The 20184-nt window shown below is 34.4% G+C and overlaps 2 protein-coding genes across 2 annotated transcripts; both read right to left on the bottom strand.

Moving 5' to 3' along the window:
- Nucleotides 1–2755: 2755 nt before the first annotated feature.
- On the bottom strand, nt 2756–3292 carry LOC141700079 (uncharacterized). The gene has a single exon (XM_074503854.1). The coding sequence runs from the start codon at nt 3290–3292 to the stop codon at nt 2756–2758; it is 537 nt and encodes a 178-aa protein (XP_074359955.1).
- Nucleotides 3293–3425: 133 nt separating this feature from the next.
- Nucleotides 3426–17253, bottom strand: LOC141700078 (uncharacterized). The gene is made up of 3 exons (XM_074503852.1): nt 16908–17253; nt 16564–16742; nt 3426–3458 (listed from the first exon to the last, which is right to left on the bottom strand). The coding sequence occupies exons 1-3, from the start codon at nt 17251–17253 to the stop codon at nt 3426–3428; spliced, it is 558 nt and encodes a 185-aa protein (XP_074359953.1).
- Nucleotides 17254–20184: the final 2931 nt, after the last annotated feature.

Genomic DNA, 20184 nt, shown 5'->3' with positions numbered 1-20184 from the left:
AAAAGTAATCCTCTCAATCTATGAAATTGAGTACATATTTGCTACATTAATTGCTTGTCATGCACCGGGGCTGAGGAGACTGTTGAAGACAATGCATTTTCCTCAGAGAGAAGCAACAACCATACATGTTAACAATAAGTCTGTTTGGAAAAGAATCTAATGTTTCATGATTGTAAACATATAGATACCAAGTACCACTATATAAGAGAATATGCGTAAGATAAAGAGGTTGAGTTGACATATGTTAACACAAATGATCAAGTTGCAAATATTTTTAATAAGGCTCTGAAGTCTCAACATTTTATTAGACTACATACGTGGATTGCAGTCACAAAATAAAATCAAGTTTAAAAAGGAGTGTTGGATATTAAAAACTTGATTTTAAATAAAGTCTTTTCACTTGAGAAAAATGATTAGTTACAAGGTTAGATTAAATTCTGGTCCAAAGAAGAGTCGTAATAGAAAAGTATATTAGGATCAAACGCTTTCCGCGACGCCAAAAGCATCTATTTATGGAGAAAGCGCAACTATAACATTTAGCTATAACCTTTATGGTGTAGCAGGCTGTGGCATGTTTCGATATGTGGAGATATTAGACAACCCAATAGAGGAAACAAAAGGCCTTGTTTTTATTATTAATAATGTTCTTGTTATAATATCCAGAATATATATATATGTGTGTGTCTTACTTGATATTTAATATGAAATTACAAAAATGAAAGAAATATCATTATTGTATCAAAAAGTTCAGCATCTTTAATTTATTTTATGCCGACATGCCTTTCTGTCCATCAATGATTTTAAAATGAATGCCCAAACCAAAGGCCCAAAGAACAAAGGGTCCATAGTGAAAGTATCCCATTACATAGCTAAGCCAAGTTGGAAATTAACAGTATGTCAACCCTGAAGCTTACGAAATGGATGTGGGACATGTTTCCCTCAATGTTCACATCCGTGAATATCTCGAGTGAATGAAGGAGGATGAAATCAAGTTATAAATTGGTTGAGGTTCTACTATTAACACGCTTACAAATTTCACAGCTCTTGTATTTTCAATTACCTACAAAAACCAAATTAACTTATTATTACACCGAAGTTGAATTGGGGATACAGTGGGTCATCATTATTATTGAAACTAAAACCAATCATTTTAATTGATGAGATTTTATGTGCATACAGTGGGTCATCATTATTAATGAAATTAAAACCAATCAAAATATGTCAGTTAAATTGTAAACATGTGTCAGTCTATCTCCAACCACGTATTCACATATATCCCAACCATGTATTCAAATCTATACATATACTAATATTAGAATAAAGAAAACTGGATTTCTTTATTTGGTGCTTATTTATTGCTGCCAGTCGGTATCAAATCATTCAATAAAGATGGATCAAAACCTATGTGCAGGAAAAGTAGTGATTTCAAAATTTAAAATCATGAAGGTCATACTTTCATTACTTATCGACAAAAGATATTTTTGGACTTATAGTTTATTATAAAACTAGATAAAGTTATTACTTTAGAACTTTAATTGTTGAAATTTGAAAAAATATTAACGAATTAATAAAATTAAATTTTGAAATCAAGACGAATGTAATTGTTTTGGATTTTCAGTATTTAATTTTTGAATCACATATTTATCATTTATCTTATAACACGAGAGTCTTTTTTTAATAAGAAATATAATCTCCCTTAATAGCAGAAAAGAAATATTACCTAATCACAATATTTTCAGAAGTATGAAATCGACTATAAATAGGCATATTAGTCCTTGTTGCGCGTTTAGAAACCATTCGTTTAATTATTTCGTGGCAGCTCAGGATAATAGAATATTTTCAGTGAATGCCAAAAAAGCTTAATTATTTTTGAAGAAGAATTTTATATAGAACAACCTATAGATATATTTGTGTGTATATATATGTAGATGATTTAAAATTCATGGGAAATAATGCACCATTGATTGAAGAATTCAAGGAGGCAATGCCACTAGAGTTTAAGATGACTGATGTTAGTCTTATGTCCTAATATTTTGGAAATGGAACTGAAGCAAAGTGAAAATCATATTTTTGTTTCTCAAAAAGGTTATGTAGAGAAAATTCTTAAAAGTCATAGGTGCAGAATTGCAAGCCCATAAGTACACCAGTTGTATGTGGAACTAAACTGACAAAGTTTTATGCAACTATGAAATTTAATCTATCATAGAAGCCTTATCGGAAGTGTGAGAATTTTAGGTGTTATGATATTAGCCTCGTTAGTAGGTATATGGAAGCACCTATTGGGACACATATAAAAGTGCCAAAAAGGATTCTCCCTTACAACAAAGGTACCCTTAACTATGGTCTTGCCTATTTTCCGTCTACAAGATTTCAAATTTATGGTTATAGAGATAGTGATTGGGAATGAGATATTGATGATCGTAAAAGTACCGGTGGGTTCATATTTTTCATGGAAGACACTTCTTTGGAAACATCAAAAAGTAACCCTCTCAACTTGTGAAATTGAGTACATATTTGCTACATTAATTGCTTGTCAGGCACCGGGGTCGAGGAGACTGTTGAAGACAATTCATTTTCCTCAGAGAGAAGAAACAACCATACATAATGACAATAAGTCTGTTTGGAAAAGAATCTAATGTTTCATGATTGTAAACATATAGATCAAAAGTATTTTTTTTTAAAATAATCGTACTTACATATATTAATATTCTTCCGAAATCAAATTACAATGAATGAACTCTGGGGCGGTATGAAATCATTCCATATGACCTGTCATAAAAAATACAACTCGAGCCGACATATGAGCTACTTTATTCGAAGATCGATATTCATGCACAACTAACACATTCTCAAAATATTGAAGTGAACTCACACAATCATCTATAATACTATGAAAGTTCGATCTTTCCTTGTTATTATAGACGGCCTCCACCACCAGTTTCGCGTTCAATTCAAATATACAGTTCGTAGTTCTCCATTTTTCCATCCATACTAATGCATTATGAAGTCCCACTGCTTCCGCCTCTCTAATCTGTGTGTACCCTCGACAATTAGAACTTCTAGCACCCAAGAATCTTCCAATGTCATCACGAGCTACACAAGCCACTCCTATATTCTCTGTATTACCCTGACCTATATCATCTACATTGATTTTTATCCAACCCTGAAGTGGTCGACTCCATTTCTTCATCGATGGTTGCTTCAGCTTCATACCTCCAACCCCACCTTCATTAACATTTCTCCACTCCCACATCAGGTTCAAAGCCATATACCGAACACCAAAAACTGACATGTTCTTTTTATTTCATACCCATTCATTCCGTCTAACCCACAAGCTCCAACTAATGACACCCAACATAATACATTGTTCCCTGTTACTATATTGAAATACATGTCTGAGCACCTATAATCCCTTCATACCCTCCTCAACTCTCACCACCTCCTTCAATCCCACTATACTACACAAGTCACGAGCAAAATAACAAGAGAACAATGTATGTACCATATCTTCAACATGTAAATGACACCACGAACACATCTGTTGAACCTACACACCTTTTTTAATCAACTCAATAGCTGTAGGCAACACATTTCAACAGACCCTCCATAGAAAGTTTACTATCTTTCCTGGTCGGTTTAAGCTCCATAATTTATTCCAAAATCCTCTATCATGACTCTCCCTCTCACCCCTCAGCTGTCTATAGCAACTCTTAACCGAGAATTCCCCCTTATCATCTAGCAACCAGTACCAAAAATCCATAATATTTCTACTAGGGACATAATTCTGATGTATCAAGTTCCTATCACATTCATTACAAATATCATGCAGCACCTCTATATCCCATTTTTTTTGCCCCTCCATCATCAGTCCATTGACAGTTGCATCCTGAAGACTAACATAAGCATTACTCGTAAGAAAACCATTCTCTATACATGGTAACCACAGACTCATCCACATATTAGTATCTCGACCATCTCCTATTTTTCTCCTACACCCTCATTTTATTATCTCTTGTGATTCAATGATACTCCTCCACATAAAACTAGGATTCGATCCCAATTCTGTATTTAAAAAATCAGTATTCGCCAAGTACCTTGCCTTTATGATTGCAGCCACCAGTGGATTGGAGTTATTTTTTTAATCTCCAACCTTTCTTGGCTAACATTACCACATTAAACTCCTTCAATTTCTAAAATACTAACCCACCCACTTCCTTCACTTACCATAACCGTTCCTAGCTAATCCATCGAATTTCACCATGTTCCCGTCGACCCCCCCACCAGTACTGTAACACCCCCAAATCCGGGGTCGGGGATCCGGGTTGTCACGAGTTCCATTTCCCTTAATAACACCCAATCTTAATACACAATCAACTACTCTATACTGTGACCCCACAATAAACACACACACCACAAGTTATAGTCTCAGAGATGAATATCCAAAAATAATCACAAGTCATTTTATTCCACAATTATATGTCAATACACCTTAAAAAGGTTTCTGAATTGATTTACATTTCTTTGCCATTATTACAATGATAAAGATACATAAGTCTGGTACATCAAAAGTTGAAAGCCTAGCCTATTGGTAGTTCCTACCTCAGCTACAGCGACATCAACGCCTATAGGAAACTGCGGAACATTTCCTAATCGCTTGATGAAAGAAGAAAGCAAGGGTGAGCAGCAAGCCCACTAAAATAATATGTATAATGATTGACAATATATGAGCCTACTCATAATACTCATGAAAGTCTTGGTCAAAAGAAATGAACCAAGTTTGATATCTTAATGCGATGAAGTCGCAAAATATTCAGTATATATACATATATACTTTTCAAAATCTTGGAAGTCCTCATCCATGCATAATATACACAGAGTTCCAGTGTATAACTGTATAAAAATATCGTTGCAAGGTGATCTCATATATCTAAACTTGTCTCAACGTTTTTCTGAAAATCTTTGTCATGCATAAGATAATCATTTACTAGATATAAGTTTAAAAGATGAAGTTACAAGATACTCCAATATACTTATATCTTTTATAAAGCTACTTGAACTACCATTGTTCAAAGTATAATGAGCTTTCAACAGTTCATCACATAGATGAGACTACAAGACAAGATTTGAATAGATTAAATCTTTAAAATATTATTAAAGGAAATGAAGTTATGATATACTTCATTAAGTTCTGATATATATATATATATATATATATCCACATATACATCTTCCTTTATACATTTCCTGAAAACCTCTGCCATATAAAGTATGAACAGAATTGCAATATCCAATAAATTTGGAAAGGAAAAGAATTTTGGCATAAACCAGATATCTTGCTGATCAGGCGAAGATACCCATAAGTAACCTTTTCTACTAGTAGATGGACGAATTCCCCACTGGTCATCACCCTGGTCTCAATAGGACCTTAAGCTGGACTGCCACTCAGCCACTTATGCATTTGAGGGACTTCCACTGAGCCACTTACACTATCATGGACGCCCACTGAGCCCATGTTGCTTATGCCGACTCAATAGATGGACTTACTTCCCGAACGTTGGGTAAGTAATCAATTCATTTACCAAAACTGCAACCTTGTTGCGAATATAAAATACACCACAGAGCCGGATCCCTCAGGTTTTGAATGAGTATTTAAATCCCCTTAAAAAGGAAGATCTTAAATATAAAAATGAGTTTTAGGATCCGCTCTAACTTTTAAAGATCATTTTGAAGACTCGAAAACACTTTAAAGAGTGTTTGAAGTAAAGCTGATTTAATGAAGTAAATCAATCCCCAGTATATTTAGAAAATGTCTGAATATTATTATTTAAATAATATTCCCATAAAGAATAATCTTTATAAAAATAATTGAAGTAGAAGTATTAAAACTTATACTTGAAACGAGTATTAAATAACCAAAGATATACTTATACGAAAGTACTATCTTTAATTGAATAATCGAAAATAAGTTTGATTATTGACACCTTATTCTTTAATAAAATAAAGAATATATTGCAGTAATAAGCGGAGTCATAATACCTCGAATGAATATTATAAATAATATTCATAAAATAAAGGAGTCATACATCCTCAAATGAATATCCAAGTAATATCCAATAATAATATTAAAGAGTCATAAGCCCTCGAATAATATTCGAAATAATATTCAATAAATAATATAAAGAGTCATAAGCCCTCGAATGAATATTCAAATAATATTCATTTAATAAAATAAAGAAGTCATAAGCCCTCGAATGAATATTCATAATAATATTCATTAAATAAAATAAAGTTCTCGAATAAACCTTATTCGATTAATAGTTTTGAAAACTATAACCATATAAATATATAAATATATATATACATATATACAAAATCTACTCGGGATCCTCGACTCCCGGTTTTAGAAAATGTTTTCACCTTTTGGGTCCTTATAATAAGGGTATATGCAAATTACCGCTATCCTCTAGCATAGGTATTATCAACTGAACCAATCAGATATATATGGCAAGAATACGAAACAGGCATGCATATATATACCATAACAGCATGCTTCAATATATCGCAACATTTGCTAATTAACCAACATGCATCTATCGCAAGATAATGCATATACACATATACATCACAACAACAGTATAACGGATAGAAAACTTGCCTAAGCGACTGGGGGTTACGAATGGCTCGGGACGAGTCTGGTAACCTATAAGCAACAAGTAAGTTGGAATTAAACCAAAGTCACTTGTAAATCTATACTTTAACTAACTTAGACTCTAACGCTTGTTTTGCGCTTACTAATTCTCTTAAGTCACTCGAGTACCCTCGGCTCCACCATTTTTAATAATTTAACCATTACGAGTTTTAAGGCGATTCCTTCGCGAGTGTCTTACCAACTGTTTATTACACCTTACATAAATGTTTCATACTTCAATTAGTCCTTTAAGGTCTTTAACCTATGTTTCAAAGTAAGGTGAGGGGAAATGTTTCATTCGCGAAATGCCGTTACTTGAAACGGTCGTTTCTCCTAAACCGTGCATCAGAATCGAACGAACTACATATCAAAACGAAGCTCGTAACATGAGCTATCTAGACATGGCAATGGTCAACATCTAGCAGGGGGTTCTCGGGTCCTAATGTTATGCACAAAAACAGTCTAAAGAAAATCAGACGTTACGACGGCTATGTTTACGCGATTTCCCAAATTAAACCATTCCAAATCAACCACAATTCAACCCATAATCACAACCCAATAAAAACTCCATCCAAAATAAATCATAACAGCCCCAACAACTCCACATTAACAATTTATACTTATTCCCCACATGAACTAAAAGCTTTACTTAGGTTCATTAACTAATAACCAAGATTTCCAACTCCAAAAATATCACAAAATCAACCCATCTCTAAACACACAATAATCATGCCTCTCACCAACTAAACTACTCATAACAAGCTTTAAACATGATTACAAACCCATTACACTAACCCATCATCTCAACATTAGGAAATCTAAACAACAAAACTTAAAACTAAGATCATGAAGAGTTATACCTTCCTTGAAGCTTTTAATCCATGAAAGATCCTTGGAATGCCCATGGAAGACTTAATCTAACCTCCTACAAGCTTGTTCTTTCAAAGAAATCAAGAACACAAAAATTAATTTTAAGAAAGTACTATTCACCATCTTCTTCCTTGATTTCTAGAAAAAGATTGGCTTGGAATTAGAAGCTTAAACTTATAGGAAGTATGTAACTTAACTAGGAGAAGCTAGGATAATTACCTTGTAAAATAGCAAGTGGAGGAGCTTGGACTTTCATTTTTTAAGAAAAGAGGCCGAGAGCTTGAAGAAGAAAATGGGGGTTTTGTGTTTTTTGATGAAAATGAAATGTTTTGGCTTGGTTGGTTGCTTTTTGTCTTGTTTTAGTAAATTACCTAGTTGCCCTCGATTTTGTGTGGTTAAAAATCAACCACATCTCCTTCCCCTTATGTCATGCTTATGTCACATTGCTATGTCATCATCCCTTCTAATCTCTTTGATTAGCTTCTAATTGTTTGCCTAATGACCGCTGATCTGTTATACGGTTCGCTTAACTTTCGTTTTCGTTTATCGTTTGAGGGATCATACCCGGGATCTTATTACTTAGGTTCCCTTAACCTTTCTCAATATATTATATTCCTTTTATGATCCTCTCTTATAATCCTTTAATTTGAATCCTTTTTATCCTGTTACCTTATACTCAATTATTTCCGTACCTAGTGGATTTCCGGGAAAAATCAAAGTGTTCGGATTTGGATTCTGACGATCTTTACATACACTTATATCCCATATAAAGTACTAATAAAATCTCAGAATATCCATATCAGAACCCCTACATAGTGTGGCATGAAAAGTTTTCTCATTCAGCAAAAGCACTATTCATAAGGGTTTCAAAAATTTCCAAAAATTGGGGTTATTAAAGTCTCCCCTCCTTAAAAGGATTCCGTCCCGGAATCAGATAGAAATGAATAGGGATACTTTCTTAGCATTGCACTTTCTAACTCTCTAGTCAATTTTCCCACATTGTGGTTCTACCATCAAACTCTTACTAGTTTGATAACCCTTCTCCTAAGCACTCGTTCCTTTTTACTCTATACCCTTCCTGGTTGCTCCATATAGGTTACGTCTGGTTGCATGTCTATGCGCTCATATGCCCCTATTTGTCTGGCATCCGAATTACACTTCCTTAACATTGATACGTGGAACACGTTATGAACTTGCTACAGGTTCGGGGGTAGGGCTAGCTCATATGCTAACTTCCCAAATGTCTTAATATATCCAAGGGTCCAACAAATTGTAGACTTAGCTTTCCTTTCTTCCCGAACCTCATTAATTCTTTTCAAGGGAATACTTTTAACAATACAAGGTTCCCTCCTTCCTATTCTTTGTCCTTTCGTGTCAAATCGACATACTTCTTATGTCCTTCCTGGCTACTACCAGTCGTCCTCTGATTAGATCTATTATATCCCTGGTCCTTTGGACTACTGCGGGTCCGAGCATCTTGCGCTCTACAACTTCATCCTAACATAAGGGAGATCGACATTGTCTTCCCTCAAGGATCTCCTAAGGCGATATCTCAATACTGACATATGATCTATTGTCGTAAGATAACTCAATCCGCATTAAGTGATCATTCCAAATTCTTTCAAGTCTATTGCACTGACTCTCATCATAGCTTCTAACATTATAGCTTTTGCTTCTCAATACCCATTCTTTTCCAGTTCGTAATCGCTATCACCTTCCGTTCCTAATATTATACTGGTTATACTTTTGCTCGTTAGCGTTCTATAACCTTTTAATAACCACGTCAACCTTAGTATCACGAATGTGTTTCCATTCCGAATACTACCACAACTTTATTACTCCTTTTTCAGCTGTTTCTATTTCCCAAAGTTTGATCAATCATATAGAAGTAAATGAATTTGTTGAGAGATCACTATGATCATGAACACTTGTTATATCGCATAGTTAGTACAAAAGGTGGCCAGCCTTTAGTACTTGACAAGCAATTAAACAATAGCTGGTATCCTACTCGGCTTCTATCACACAGATAGATAGTCATTCGGCAATACCTCCCCTTCTGGAAGGGTTGTTCTTCTCAGCTTATATGAAATGAAAAGGAGAGAAAAGAACGAACTGAAGAGAATTGTATATTCATAAAAATTTTATTGCCATAAAATATCTGGCTTGGAATCTACCTCTGAACTATAGAGGTTTGTCATAGGAGAACAAAACATATACGTATTTATATCAACATCAAGTATTATAGCATCGTATTTCACATGCCTAAATATTTGCTAATCTGTCCATCATTCTCTGGACCCATGCTCTTCCTCGAGCTTATACACAATCATCTTTGAAACTCCCTCGATTTCGAAAATCGAACCTGGGATCTCATTCTAGACATCATCGTTACTAGAGTTCTATGCTTGCACCGCAACCTTCCTTGTCTCCTCAGTCTATCCGCATTTTATTTTTCATCCTTCGAACTATCTCAAGGTTTCCTCGGATCCTCCCAACTTACAGGGAATAAAATATATGTATCTCTTATGCGTTCCACCATCAATTTAACTCATGGTGAATCACCCTCATCCTGACGATTACATACTTTTCTATTTCTATTGCTACGAGTCTTTAGGGTTTCCTCATACCCAACTCCCTTATCATTCCTCAAACTCTATTGCCGTTATATTCCTTTCCACTTTAATTTCTTTTTATTTTCCTTTCTCTTATCATTATTTCATGAACCAACACAACACAAGCATTGATTTCAAACATCCCGTCATTCTGGATTCGTGTCCTCAGAACGAATCTTGACAACTTTTACATCTTAGATTCATAATTCATCATACTCGTCTGCCTTTGTTCTGGCTCTAAAGCTTTTACACTATCTCCTTATCTTTGGGAATTACTTTCCCGAAAACAATTGACTGAACTTAAATTAGTTTATTCTAACCTCTGGCTCCGTGCCTTTCTTGGTCTTTCACCAGCGGGTGGCCTATCTCTTAGGAGGGTAAGTGACAAAACAGTCTTTTATGATTCGTCCATCATTTAGAATCTCAATTGATTCCTCTATTTCCTTTAGTCAGGCTCTTGCCTCGACTAGGTCAACCTGTTCCTTGGAACTCTGAGAGCTTAGAGACTTAAAGGTCCTAAAAGAATTTCCTACTGCATTGTTTCCTCATGGTGGTGGTTGGGGATAATAGTCTAAGTTCTTTTCAGACAGGTCCATGAATTGCCGTATAGGAGTACCGTCTCGAGTCTCCTTTCCTTTCTCAACTTTCTGTTTCCTGAGTATGAAATGTTTCATCCTTTTCCCATACTTGGGGTTATCTTATACGTTAAAATCCTCATTTTCCACTTCATTATGTTATGGGTTCCTTCTATCTTGATGGCGTCCTCCCTGACTATCACATTCAGGGTTTGCCCTTAATCTTATTCCTTGAACTATGACTTTCATCTAAGATCTCATCTTTAAGCTCTTGAACATTTGGAATCCAAATTCTATAGGAATACCTCATTATTCCCTTATCATCTTTCTCGGTATTAACCTCTTATCTATTTGTTGGCTCTTTGCCTTCATTCATCACTCTTTTTGGCACAATATGTTCTTTTCCGATAATTCGGACTGTATTGCAATCTCAAACAGTTTTTCGGTACCGGCTCCGGTTACCTTCACTTCTATTTCCAAATCTCTTATAAACTCTCCCAAAGACCTTATCATCTTGAGCCTCTCCTTTTTACTAAGGGCATCAGCCACCACATTGGCTTTCCCCGAATGATAAAGAATCTCCCAATCATAATTCTTGATTAGCTCTAACCGCCTCCTCTGGCGTATGTTGAGCTCTTTCTACGTAAAAATGTACTAGAGCTCCTATGGTTTATGTAAATCTCGCACTTCTATTCATACCAGTAGTGCCTCCAATATTTAGGGCAAAACTATTGCCATGAGCCCAAGCTCATGGGTGGGGATATCGAATTTCATATTACCTCGATTGTCTTGACGTGTACGCGAGTACCTTGTTGTGCTGTATAAAAGCACCCTAATTCCTTATACGAAGCGTCACTTACAAATCACAAAATCTCCTTTTTCCATCCGGCAACGCCAACATAGGGGCCGTCACCAACCTTTGCTTCAGTTCTTAATAGCTGTTCTTGCATTTCTCTGTCTATTCGAACTTCTCAGTCTTATGAGTAAGCCGCGTTAAAGGGGCGACTATCTTTACAAACTTGAACGAACCTCTGGTAGTGACCGACCAATCCTACCTCTGGTAGTCGACCTAACCATGGTCATCAATTCCTCAGTGGTCCTTTATTCATTCTTGTCAGGATCCTCCATGGGATCCTCCTCAGCACTATCCCTTCTAGGACAACATCCTCAACCGCTATATCCTCAATATGAACATCATCCGATCCCGCGTTAGGACGCTCTATCGGATCCATAATCTGATCTCTAATAAGTAATAAACATCATCGCATTGTTGCTCCTCAACCTCAGGGTTCGGAAGCCCGCTACCGTCTACGATAACGAACTACGCTTCTATCACGATATTTATAAGGGTTCCCATAAGGGTTTTAACTGTCAGTACTACGTTAGGTAGCCCGACTATGAACTTGGCAAAAGTTCTTATTATCTTAGTGAACTTATTATCTTAACGTAACATCATCTCTGAGGTTTATAACGCTTAGCTCTGATACCACTTCTGTAACACCCCCAAATCCAGGGTCGGGGATCCGGGTTGTCACGAGTTCCATTTCCCTTAATAACACCCAATCTTAATACACAATCAACTACTCTGTACTGTGACCCCACAATAAATACACACACCACAAGTTATAGTCTCAGAGATGAATATCCAAAAATAATCACAAGTCGTTTTATTCCACAATTATATGTCAATACACCTTAAAAAGGTTTCTGAATAGATTTACATTTCTTTGCCATTATTACAATTGATAAAGATACATAAGTCTGGTACATCAAAAGTTGAAAGCCTAGCCTATTGGTAGTTCCTACCTCAGCTACAGCGATATCAACACCTATAGGAAACTGCGGAACATTTCCTAATCGCTTGCGAATCGGGAGCTTGGTCCTGTTCATCTTTTCTATCTGTTGTTGTGTGATGAAAGAAGAAAGCAAGGGTGAGCAGCAAGCCCACCAAAATAATATGTATAATGATTGACAATATATGAGCCTACTCATAATACTCATGAAAGTCTTGGTCAAAAGAAATGAACCAAGTTTGATATCATAATGCGATGAAATCGCAAAATATTCAGTATATATACATATATACTTTTCAAAATCTTGGAAGTCCTCTTACATGCATAATATACACAGAGTTCCAGTGTATAACTGTATAAAAATATCGTTGCAAGGTGATCTCATATATCTAACCTTGTCTCAACATTTTTCTGAAAATCTTTGTCATGCATAAGATAATCATTTACTAGATATAAGTTTAAAAGATGAAGTTACAAGATACTCCAATATACTTATATCTTTTATAAAGCTACTTGAACTACCATTGTTCAAAGTATAATGAGCTTTCAACAGTTCATCACATAGATGAGACTACAAGACAAGATTTGAATAGATTAAATCTTTAAAATATTATTAAAGGAAATGAAGTTATGATATACTTCATTAAGTTCTGATATATATATATATATATATCCACATATACATCTTCCTTTATACATTTCCTGAAAACCTCTCCCATAAAAAGTATGAACAAAATTGCAATATCCAATAAATTTGGAAAGGAAAAGAATTTTGGCATAAACCAGATATCTTGCTGATCAGGCAAAGATACCCATAAGTAACCTTTTCTACTAGTAGATGGACGAATTCCCCACTGGTCATCACCCTGGTCTCAATAGGACCTTATGCTGGACTGCCACTCAGCCACTTATGCATTTGATGGACTCCCACTATGTCACTTACACTATCATGGATGCCCACTAAGCCCATGTTGCTTATGCCGACTCAATAGATGGACTTACTTCCCGAACGTTGGGTAAGTAATCAATTCATTTACCAAAACTGCAACCTTGTTGTGAATATAAAATACACCACAGAGCCGGATCCCTCAGGTTTTGAGCGAGTATTTAAATCCCCTTAAAAGGAAGATCTTAAATATAAAAATGAGTTTTGGGATCCGCTCTAACTTTTAAAGATCATTTTGAAGACTCGAAAATACTTTAAAGAGTGTTTGGAGTAAAGCTGATTTAATGAAGTAAATCAGTCCCCAGTATATTTAGAAAATGTCTGAATATTATTATTTAAATAATATTCCCATAAAGAATAATCTTTATAAAAATAATTGAAGTAGAAGTATTAAAACTTATACTTGAAACGAGTATTAAATAACCAAAGATATACTTATACGAAAGTACTATCTTTAATTGAATAATCGAAAATAAGTTTGATTATTGACACCTTATTCTTTAATAAAATAAAGAATATATTGCAGTAATAAGCGGAGTCATAATACCTCGAATGAATATTATAAATAATATTAATAAAATAAAGGAGTCATACATCCTCAAATGAATATCCAAGTAATATCCAATAATTATATAAAAGAGTCATAAGCCCTCGAATAATATTCGAAATAATATTCAATAAATAATATAAAGAGTCATAAGCCCTCGAATGAATATTCAAATAATATTCATTTAATAAAATAAAGAAGTCATAAGCCCTTGAATGAATATTCATAATAATATTCATTAAATAAAATAAAGTTATCGAATAAACCTTATTCGATTAACAATTTTGAAAACTATAACCATATATATATAAATATATATATATATACATATATACAAAATCTACTCGGGATCCTCGACTCCCGGTTTTAGAAAATGTTTTCACCTTTTGGGTCCTTATAATAAGGGTATATGCAAATTACCGCTATCCTCTAGCATAGGTATTATCAACTGAACCAATCAGATATATATGGCAAGAATACGAAACAGGCATGCATATATATATATCATAACAGCATGCTTCAATATATCGCAACATTTGCTAATTAACCAACATGCATCTATCGCAAGATAATGCATATACACATATACATCACAACAATAGTATAACGGATAGAAAACTTGCCTGAGCGACTGGGGGTTACGAATGGCTCGGGACGAGTCTGGTAACCTATAAGCAACAAGTAAGTTGGAATTAAACCAAAGTCACTTGTAAATCTATACTTTAACTAACTTAGACTCTAACGCTTGTTTTGCGCTTACTAATTCTCTTAAGTCACTCGAGTACCCTCGGCTCCACCATTTTTAATAATTTAACCATTACGAGTTTTAAGGCGATTCCTTCGCGAGTGTCTTACCAACTGCCTATTACACCTTACATAAATGTTTCATACTTCAATTAGTCCTTTAAGGACTTTAACCTATGTTTCAAAGTAAGGCGAGGGGAAATGTTTCATTCGCGAAACGCCGTTACTTGAAACGGTCGTTTCTCCTAAACCGTGCATCGGAATCGTACGAACTACATATCAAAACGAAGCTCGTAACATGAGCTATCTAGACATGGCAATGGTCAACATCTAGCAGGGGGTTCTCGGGTCCTAATGTTATGCACAAAAACAGTCTAAAGAAAATCGGACGTTACGACGGCTATGTTTACGCGATTTCCCAAATTAAACCATTCCAAATCAACCACAATTCAACCCACAATCACAACCCAATAAAAACTCCATCCAAACTAAATCATAACAGCCCCAACAACTCCACATTAACAATTTATACTTATTCCCCACATGAACTAAAAGCTTTACTTAGGTTCATTAACTAATAACCAAGATTTCCAACTCCAAAAATATCACAAAATCAACCCATCTCTAAACACACAATAATCATGCCTCTCACCAACTAAACTACTCATAAAAAGCTTTAAACATGATTACAAACCCATTACACTAACCCATCATCTCAACATTAGGAAATCTAAACGACAAAACTTAAAACTAAGATCATGAAGAGTTATACCTTCCTTGAAGCTTTTAATCCATGAAAGATCCTTGGAATGCCCATGGAAGCCTTAATCTAACCTCCTATAAGCTTGTTCTTTCAAAGAAATCAAGAACACAAAAATTAATTTCAAGAAAGTACTATTCACCATCTTCTTCCTCGATTTCTAGAAAAAGATTGGCTTGGAATTAGAAGCTTAAACTTATAGGAAGTATGTAACTTAACTAGGAGAAGCTAGGATAATTACCTTGTAAAATAGCAAGTGGAGGAGCTTGGACTTTGATTTTTTAAGAAAAGAGGCCGAGAGCTTGAAGAAGAAAATGGGGGTTTTGTGTTTTTTGATGAAAATGAAATGTTTTGGCTTGGTTGGTTGCTTTTTGTCTTGTTTTAGTAAATTACCTAGTTGCCCTTGATTTTGTGTGGTTAAAAATCAACCACATCTCCTTCCCCTTATGTCATGCTTATGTCACATTGCTATGTCATCATCCCTTCTAATCTCTTTGATTAGCTTCTAATTGTTTGCCTAATGACCGCTGATCTGTTATACGGTTCGCTTAACTTTCGTTTTCGTTTATCGTTTGAGGGATCATACCCGGGATCTTATTACTTAGGTTCCCTTAACCTTTCTCAATATATTATATTCCTTTTATGATCCTCTCTTATAATCCTTTAATTTAAATCCTTTTTATCCTGTTACCTTATACTCAATTATTTCCGTACCTAGTGGATTTCCGGGAAAAATCAAAGTGTTCGGATTTGGATTCTGACGATCTTTACATACACTTATATCCCATATAAAGTACTAATAAAATCTCAGAATATCCATATCAGAACCCCTACATAGTGTGGCATGAAAAGTTTTCTCATTCAGCAAAAGCACTATTCATAAGGGTTTCAAAAATTTCCAAAAATTGGGGTTATTACAAGTACGAATTCATCTTCTTTTCAATTCTATCACATACATCCGAGGAAATTAGTAGCAGATTCATCCAAAATATTGGTATAGTTTGTGCTGTTGATTTAAGCAGTGTTACCTTACCAGCTTTAGAAATATTCCCCATTCCCCATGCTTGTAACTTAGAACTAACCCGCTCTACCAGGAACCCGAACACTGCTTTTTTATTTTGACCAACTCTCATAGGTAAACCCAAATAATTTCCTGGGTTCTCATTCTCGTGCACCTGAAGTTGTTCCTGTACCTCCTGACGATCCTCTGGACATGTGTTCGAGGAAAAAGTAATGCTTGACTTATTATAGTTAATCACCTGTCTAGATATCTAAGCATATCATTGTAAAATTCCTTTCAAATTGCGTGCTTCAGTCTTGGTTGCCTTAAAAAATAAGTAACAATCATATGCAAATAATAAGTGTGATATACTCGGTGCTCCTCTCGCAATTCGACACCCATGTATCAGCTCTGCTTCCTCATCCCTCCTGATTATAGCACTAAGCCCTTCCACACACATAATGTAAATATATGGCGAAATTGGGTCTCCTAGACGAAGTCCTCTTTCAGGAAAAACACAGCCAAATTCTTCACCATTATGCAAGAAACTATACGACACTGAACTAATAAACTGCATGATCCTATCAATCCATACACCACTAAACCCAAACTTCGCCATCATATTCCGCACAAAGCTCCATTCTAGCCTATCATATGCCTTCAGAATATCCAATTTAAGTCCTGCAACTCCAGTCCGCCCTTGTCTCTTACGTTGCATATAATGATTAATTTCGAGTGCTATCAACGCATTGTTTGTTAATAATCTGCCTTCGATAAATGCACTTTTCCTGTCAGATATAACAGACCCTTAAATCTTCTTAATTTGATGCCAAAAAGTTAACTTCCAAACACCACCAATCGCATCGCACGAGTTATAAGTTAATACTATAGTATTTTCAGCAAAATATGATTTCGCTTGCTAGGTTCTTTAACACCTTCCAAAATAGTTATTACAACCTTCCAAAAAATTAAATACAACAAATAATTTGTCAAGAGAAATTAAGTAAATTAATATGTTTGAGTACACATCCTTCGTTAAAATAAGATAGGATTTTCAATTTTTTTAAGATTAAATTATATAGATACACAATTAGATTAGCTAACGTAATTATTTAAAATTCTTATATCAACTAAAAAAAAACCTTTAAATTATCAAAAAATAAAAAAAAAACAAAAAAAACCTTTAAATTTGAATATGTTTTAATAATAAAAATTACAAACTAATAATTTACTTTGATAGACACAATTTTTGGATAAAAAATCATAGTAATAAAGGATGAAAAGAGGGGGGAAGGAGTATAAAAAATAAAAACGAATAATATTTAAAGGATAAGTAACATCGAAGTAATGGAAAAAAATGAAAAAAAATATATTAATAAAAGCTCGTGCATCACACGGATTATACGGTACTTAGTAATATATATTACTAGATTTTGAAATTGCAGTCATTTTTTCGTGTGGAACTTCTAATAATTTTTAAAATCATGCAATTGCTCAAAGTTTGAAATATATCTAGGTTAAATTTCTGTTGATACTTAGAGCTTAAACTCCTCCTTATCAAAACTTAAAGATCGCGACCAGAGTTGTATTATAATCATGTTTGATATATAAACTCCTCAACAAGCATTACCTCCAATGGTATGATTTACAATTTCATGTAACTGTTCTTCTTTATTTGATGTAATGTTATGTATCAAATTCTTCGATTTTCAAAGTTTAGATTGGTTAGTCCGCTCTTTTCTTCTCTTTTTTGCCATTTATTTCCTTATTAATTTGTTTCCTGCTATAATAAGTTAGTAATCGAGGACATATATAACTTTCATTTGTAGATACATGTTAACTTGTTTGAAAGATGATAAAGTAAAAGATAATGATAATCATGAGGAAGAATGTGATAACAAGGATAAAAAGGTTGTTCAATATATAGGTTTTGAGAAAATTAAATGGAATCTTTTTGGCATGGAATTTTTCACAGAATTAAATGCAAAATATCCATTTCACTTAACAATAAAATTGTTTTATGATGGCTGCGGAGAAGAGAATGATGTGTGTGTTACTCATAATGCTAGTTGTGTGCATAAATATTTACCAGATAGTTGCAGAGGACAAGCCATGGAATACTTGTTGCAGGGAATGTTTCAGCCCATGTATTAGTCCTCTAATTAATTGGTAAAGTCGACTTAATGTGCCTTAAGCGTAGTGATGACAAAATAATCCGATCTGACGGATATCCGATCCGAAACCTGAAATTTTGGATATACCGAACCCGATTTTTTGGATTTAGATTTGGATATGGATTTCATTTTTAAACCCAAAAAATTTGAATTTGGATTTGGATATTAGGTATACCGATCCAAAACCCGATCTGAAATCCGAAATGCTATCCGAACCCGATCCGAACCCGAAATCCGAAAAAAATCCGAGTTATTAAATAAATAAATAAATATATATTTATTATAAAAAATATTAGAATTTTATATATTATACATTATAATATTGTATAATATATATATTCTATAATTTACCTTATACATATTATTATATAATTTTTAGAACATATATTTTTATATTTATGTTAAAAAATAACTAATTATAAGTTTAATGAAATATAATTATTCAATCATTTAAATGTGTGATAAGGTTTATAAGGTTAACAAAATATATTTTAGTAATAAATCTAAAACTGGGTATCAATGTAGTTGATTTTTTAAATATTACCTATAAAACGTATAATAACACAATTAATGATGTGGTGGAGTGGTTGAAGATGACACATTAAAACTCATTCTCTACAAGTCGCGTGTTCGATCCCAAGCACTAGCAATATTAATAATTATACAAATTTTCAGATTTTGGGTTCGGTTTTCGCGTTCAGGTTTCGGGTTCGGGTTTCGGGTTCGGATTTCGGGTTCGGATTTCGGGTTCGGATATGAATATCCAATTCAAAAAACTTCGGATTTCGGGTATACCCGAATCTGATCCAAAATCCGATGGATCGGGTTCGGGTATTCATTTTCGGGTATTTTCGGGTTCAGGTCGGGTTTGGGTATGGATAATATTTTCGGGTTTGGATATGGATTTTGCAATACCCGATCCGACCCGATTGCCATCCCTACTTAAGCGTTGTTGGAAAGCCTGTGTTGAGAGGGGTTTTAACTGCGACACTCCAACCATGGACGACATGCCCCCGCACTGATATCCTACTGGGGCACTCTTGCATAGGGCTATCAAGGCTGCCAGACTAGTAGGAAAATTTAAGTGATATAAGTGATTCATAATATTTTTTCATTCATACAAATATTTAAGTGATTCATAATATTTTTTTATTTATAATATATATAAATTTTATCTCGGACGAGCCGAGTTCGATTAACAAACAATTTATTTCAGTTCATTTACCGATATAACTAGGCTCTAATGATACAACTAGAGTGGGTTGTAGTGGTAGTGGATAGGTGTTACGAGTTAGTTGTTTATTTCATGGCACCATATTTGTTATCTTTTTTTCTTAATCAAATTTTTTGAATTATTTATTTATTTTTTTATGGTAGAGAACCGGTAGCCGCTACCTTTGAGTGCGCACAGGGTAGGGTGCATATTATGTGGTACTTCTTGTATATCTATTGTGTCTTCTCTTCGTCCATTTTAA

The sequence above is a fragment of the Apium graveolens genome, unplaced genomic scaffold (genome assembly GCF_009905375.1).
Source record: "Apium graveolens cultivar Ventura unplaced genomic scaffold, ASM990537v1 ctg1746, whole genome shotgun sequence".
Lineage (NCBI taxonomy): Eukaryota > Viridiplantae > Streptophyta > Magnoliopsida > Apiales > Apiaceae > Apium > Apium graveolens.
Note: the sequence above shows the minus strand (reverse complement) of the source record. Positions and strands in the feature narration are given on the sequence as shown.

Coding starts and splice junctions, on each gene's coding strand:
- LOC141700079 (XM_074503854.1), bottom strand. CDS start 3,292: ATGTCAGTTTTTGGTGTTCGGTATATGGCTTTGAACCTGATGTGGGAG.
- LOC141700078 (XM_074503852.1), bottom strand. CDS start 17,253: ATGCAACGTAAGAGACAAGGGCGGACTGGAGTTGCAGGACTTAAATTG. Junction 16,743..16,907: donor AATTGCGAGAGGAGCACCGA/GTATATCACACT, acceptor ACACATGTCCAG/AGGATCGTCAGGAGGTACAG. Junction 3,459..16,563: donor ATATTTCTAAAGCTGGTAAG/GTAACACTGCTT, acceptor TGACTTGTGTAG/TATAGTGGGATTGAAGGAGG.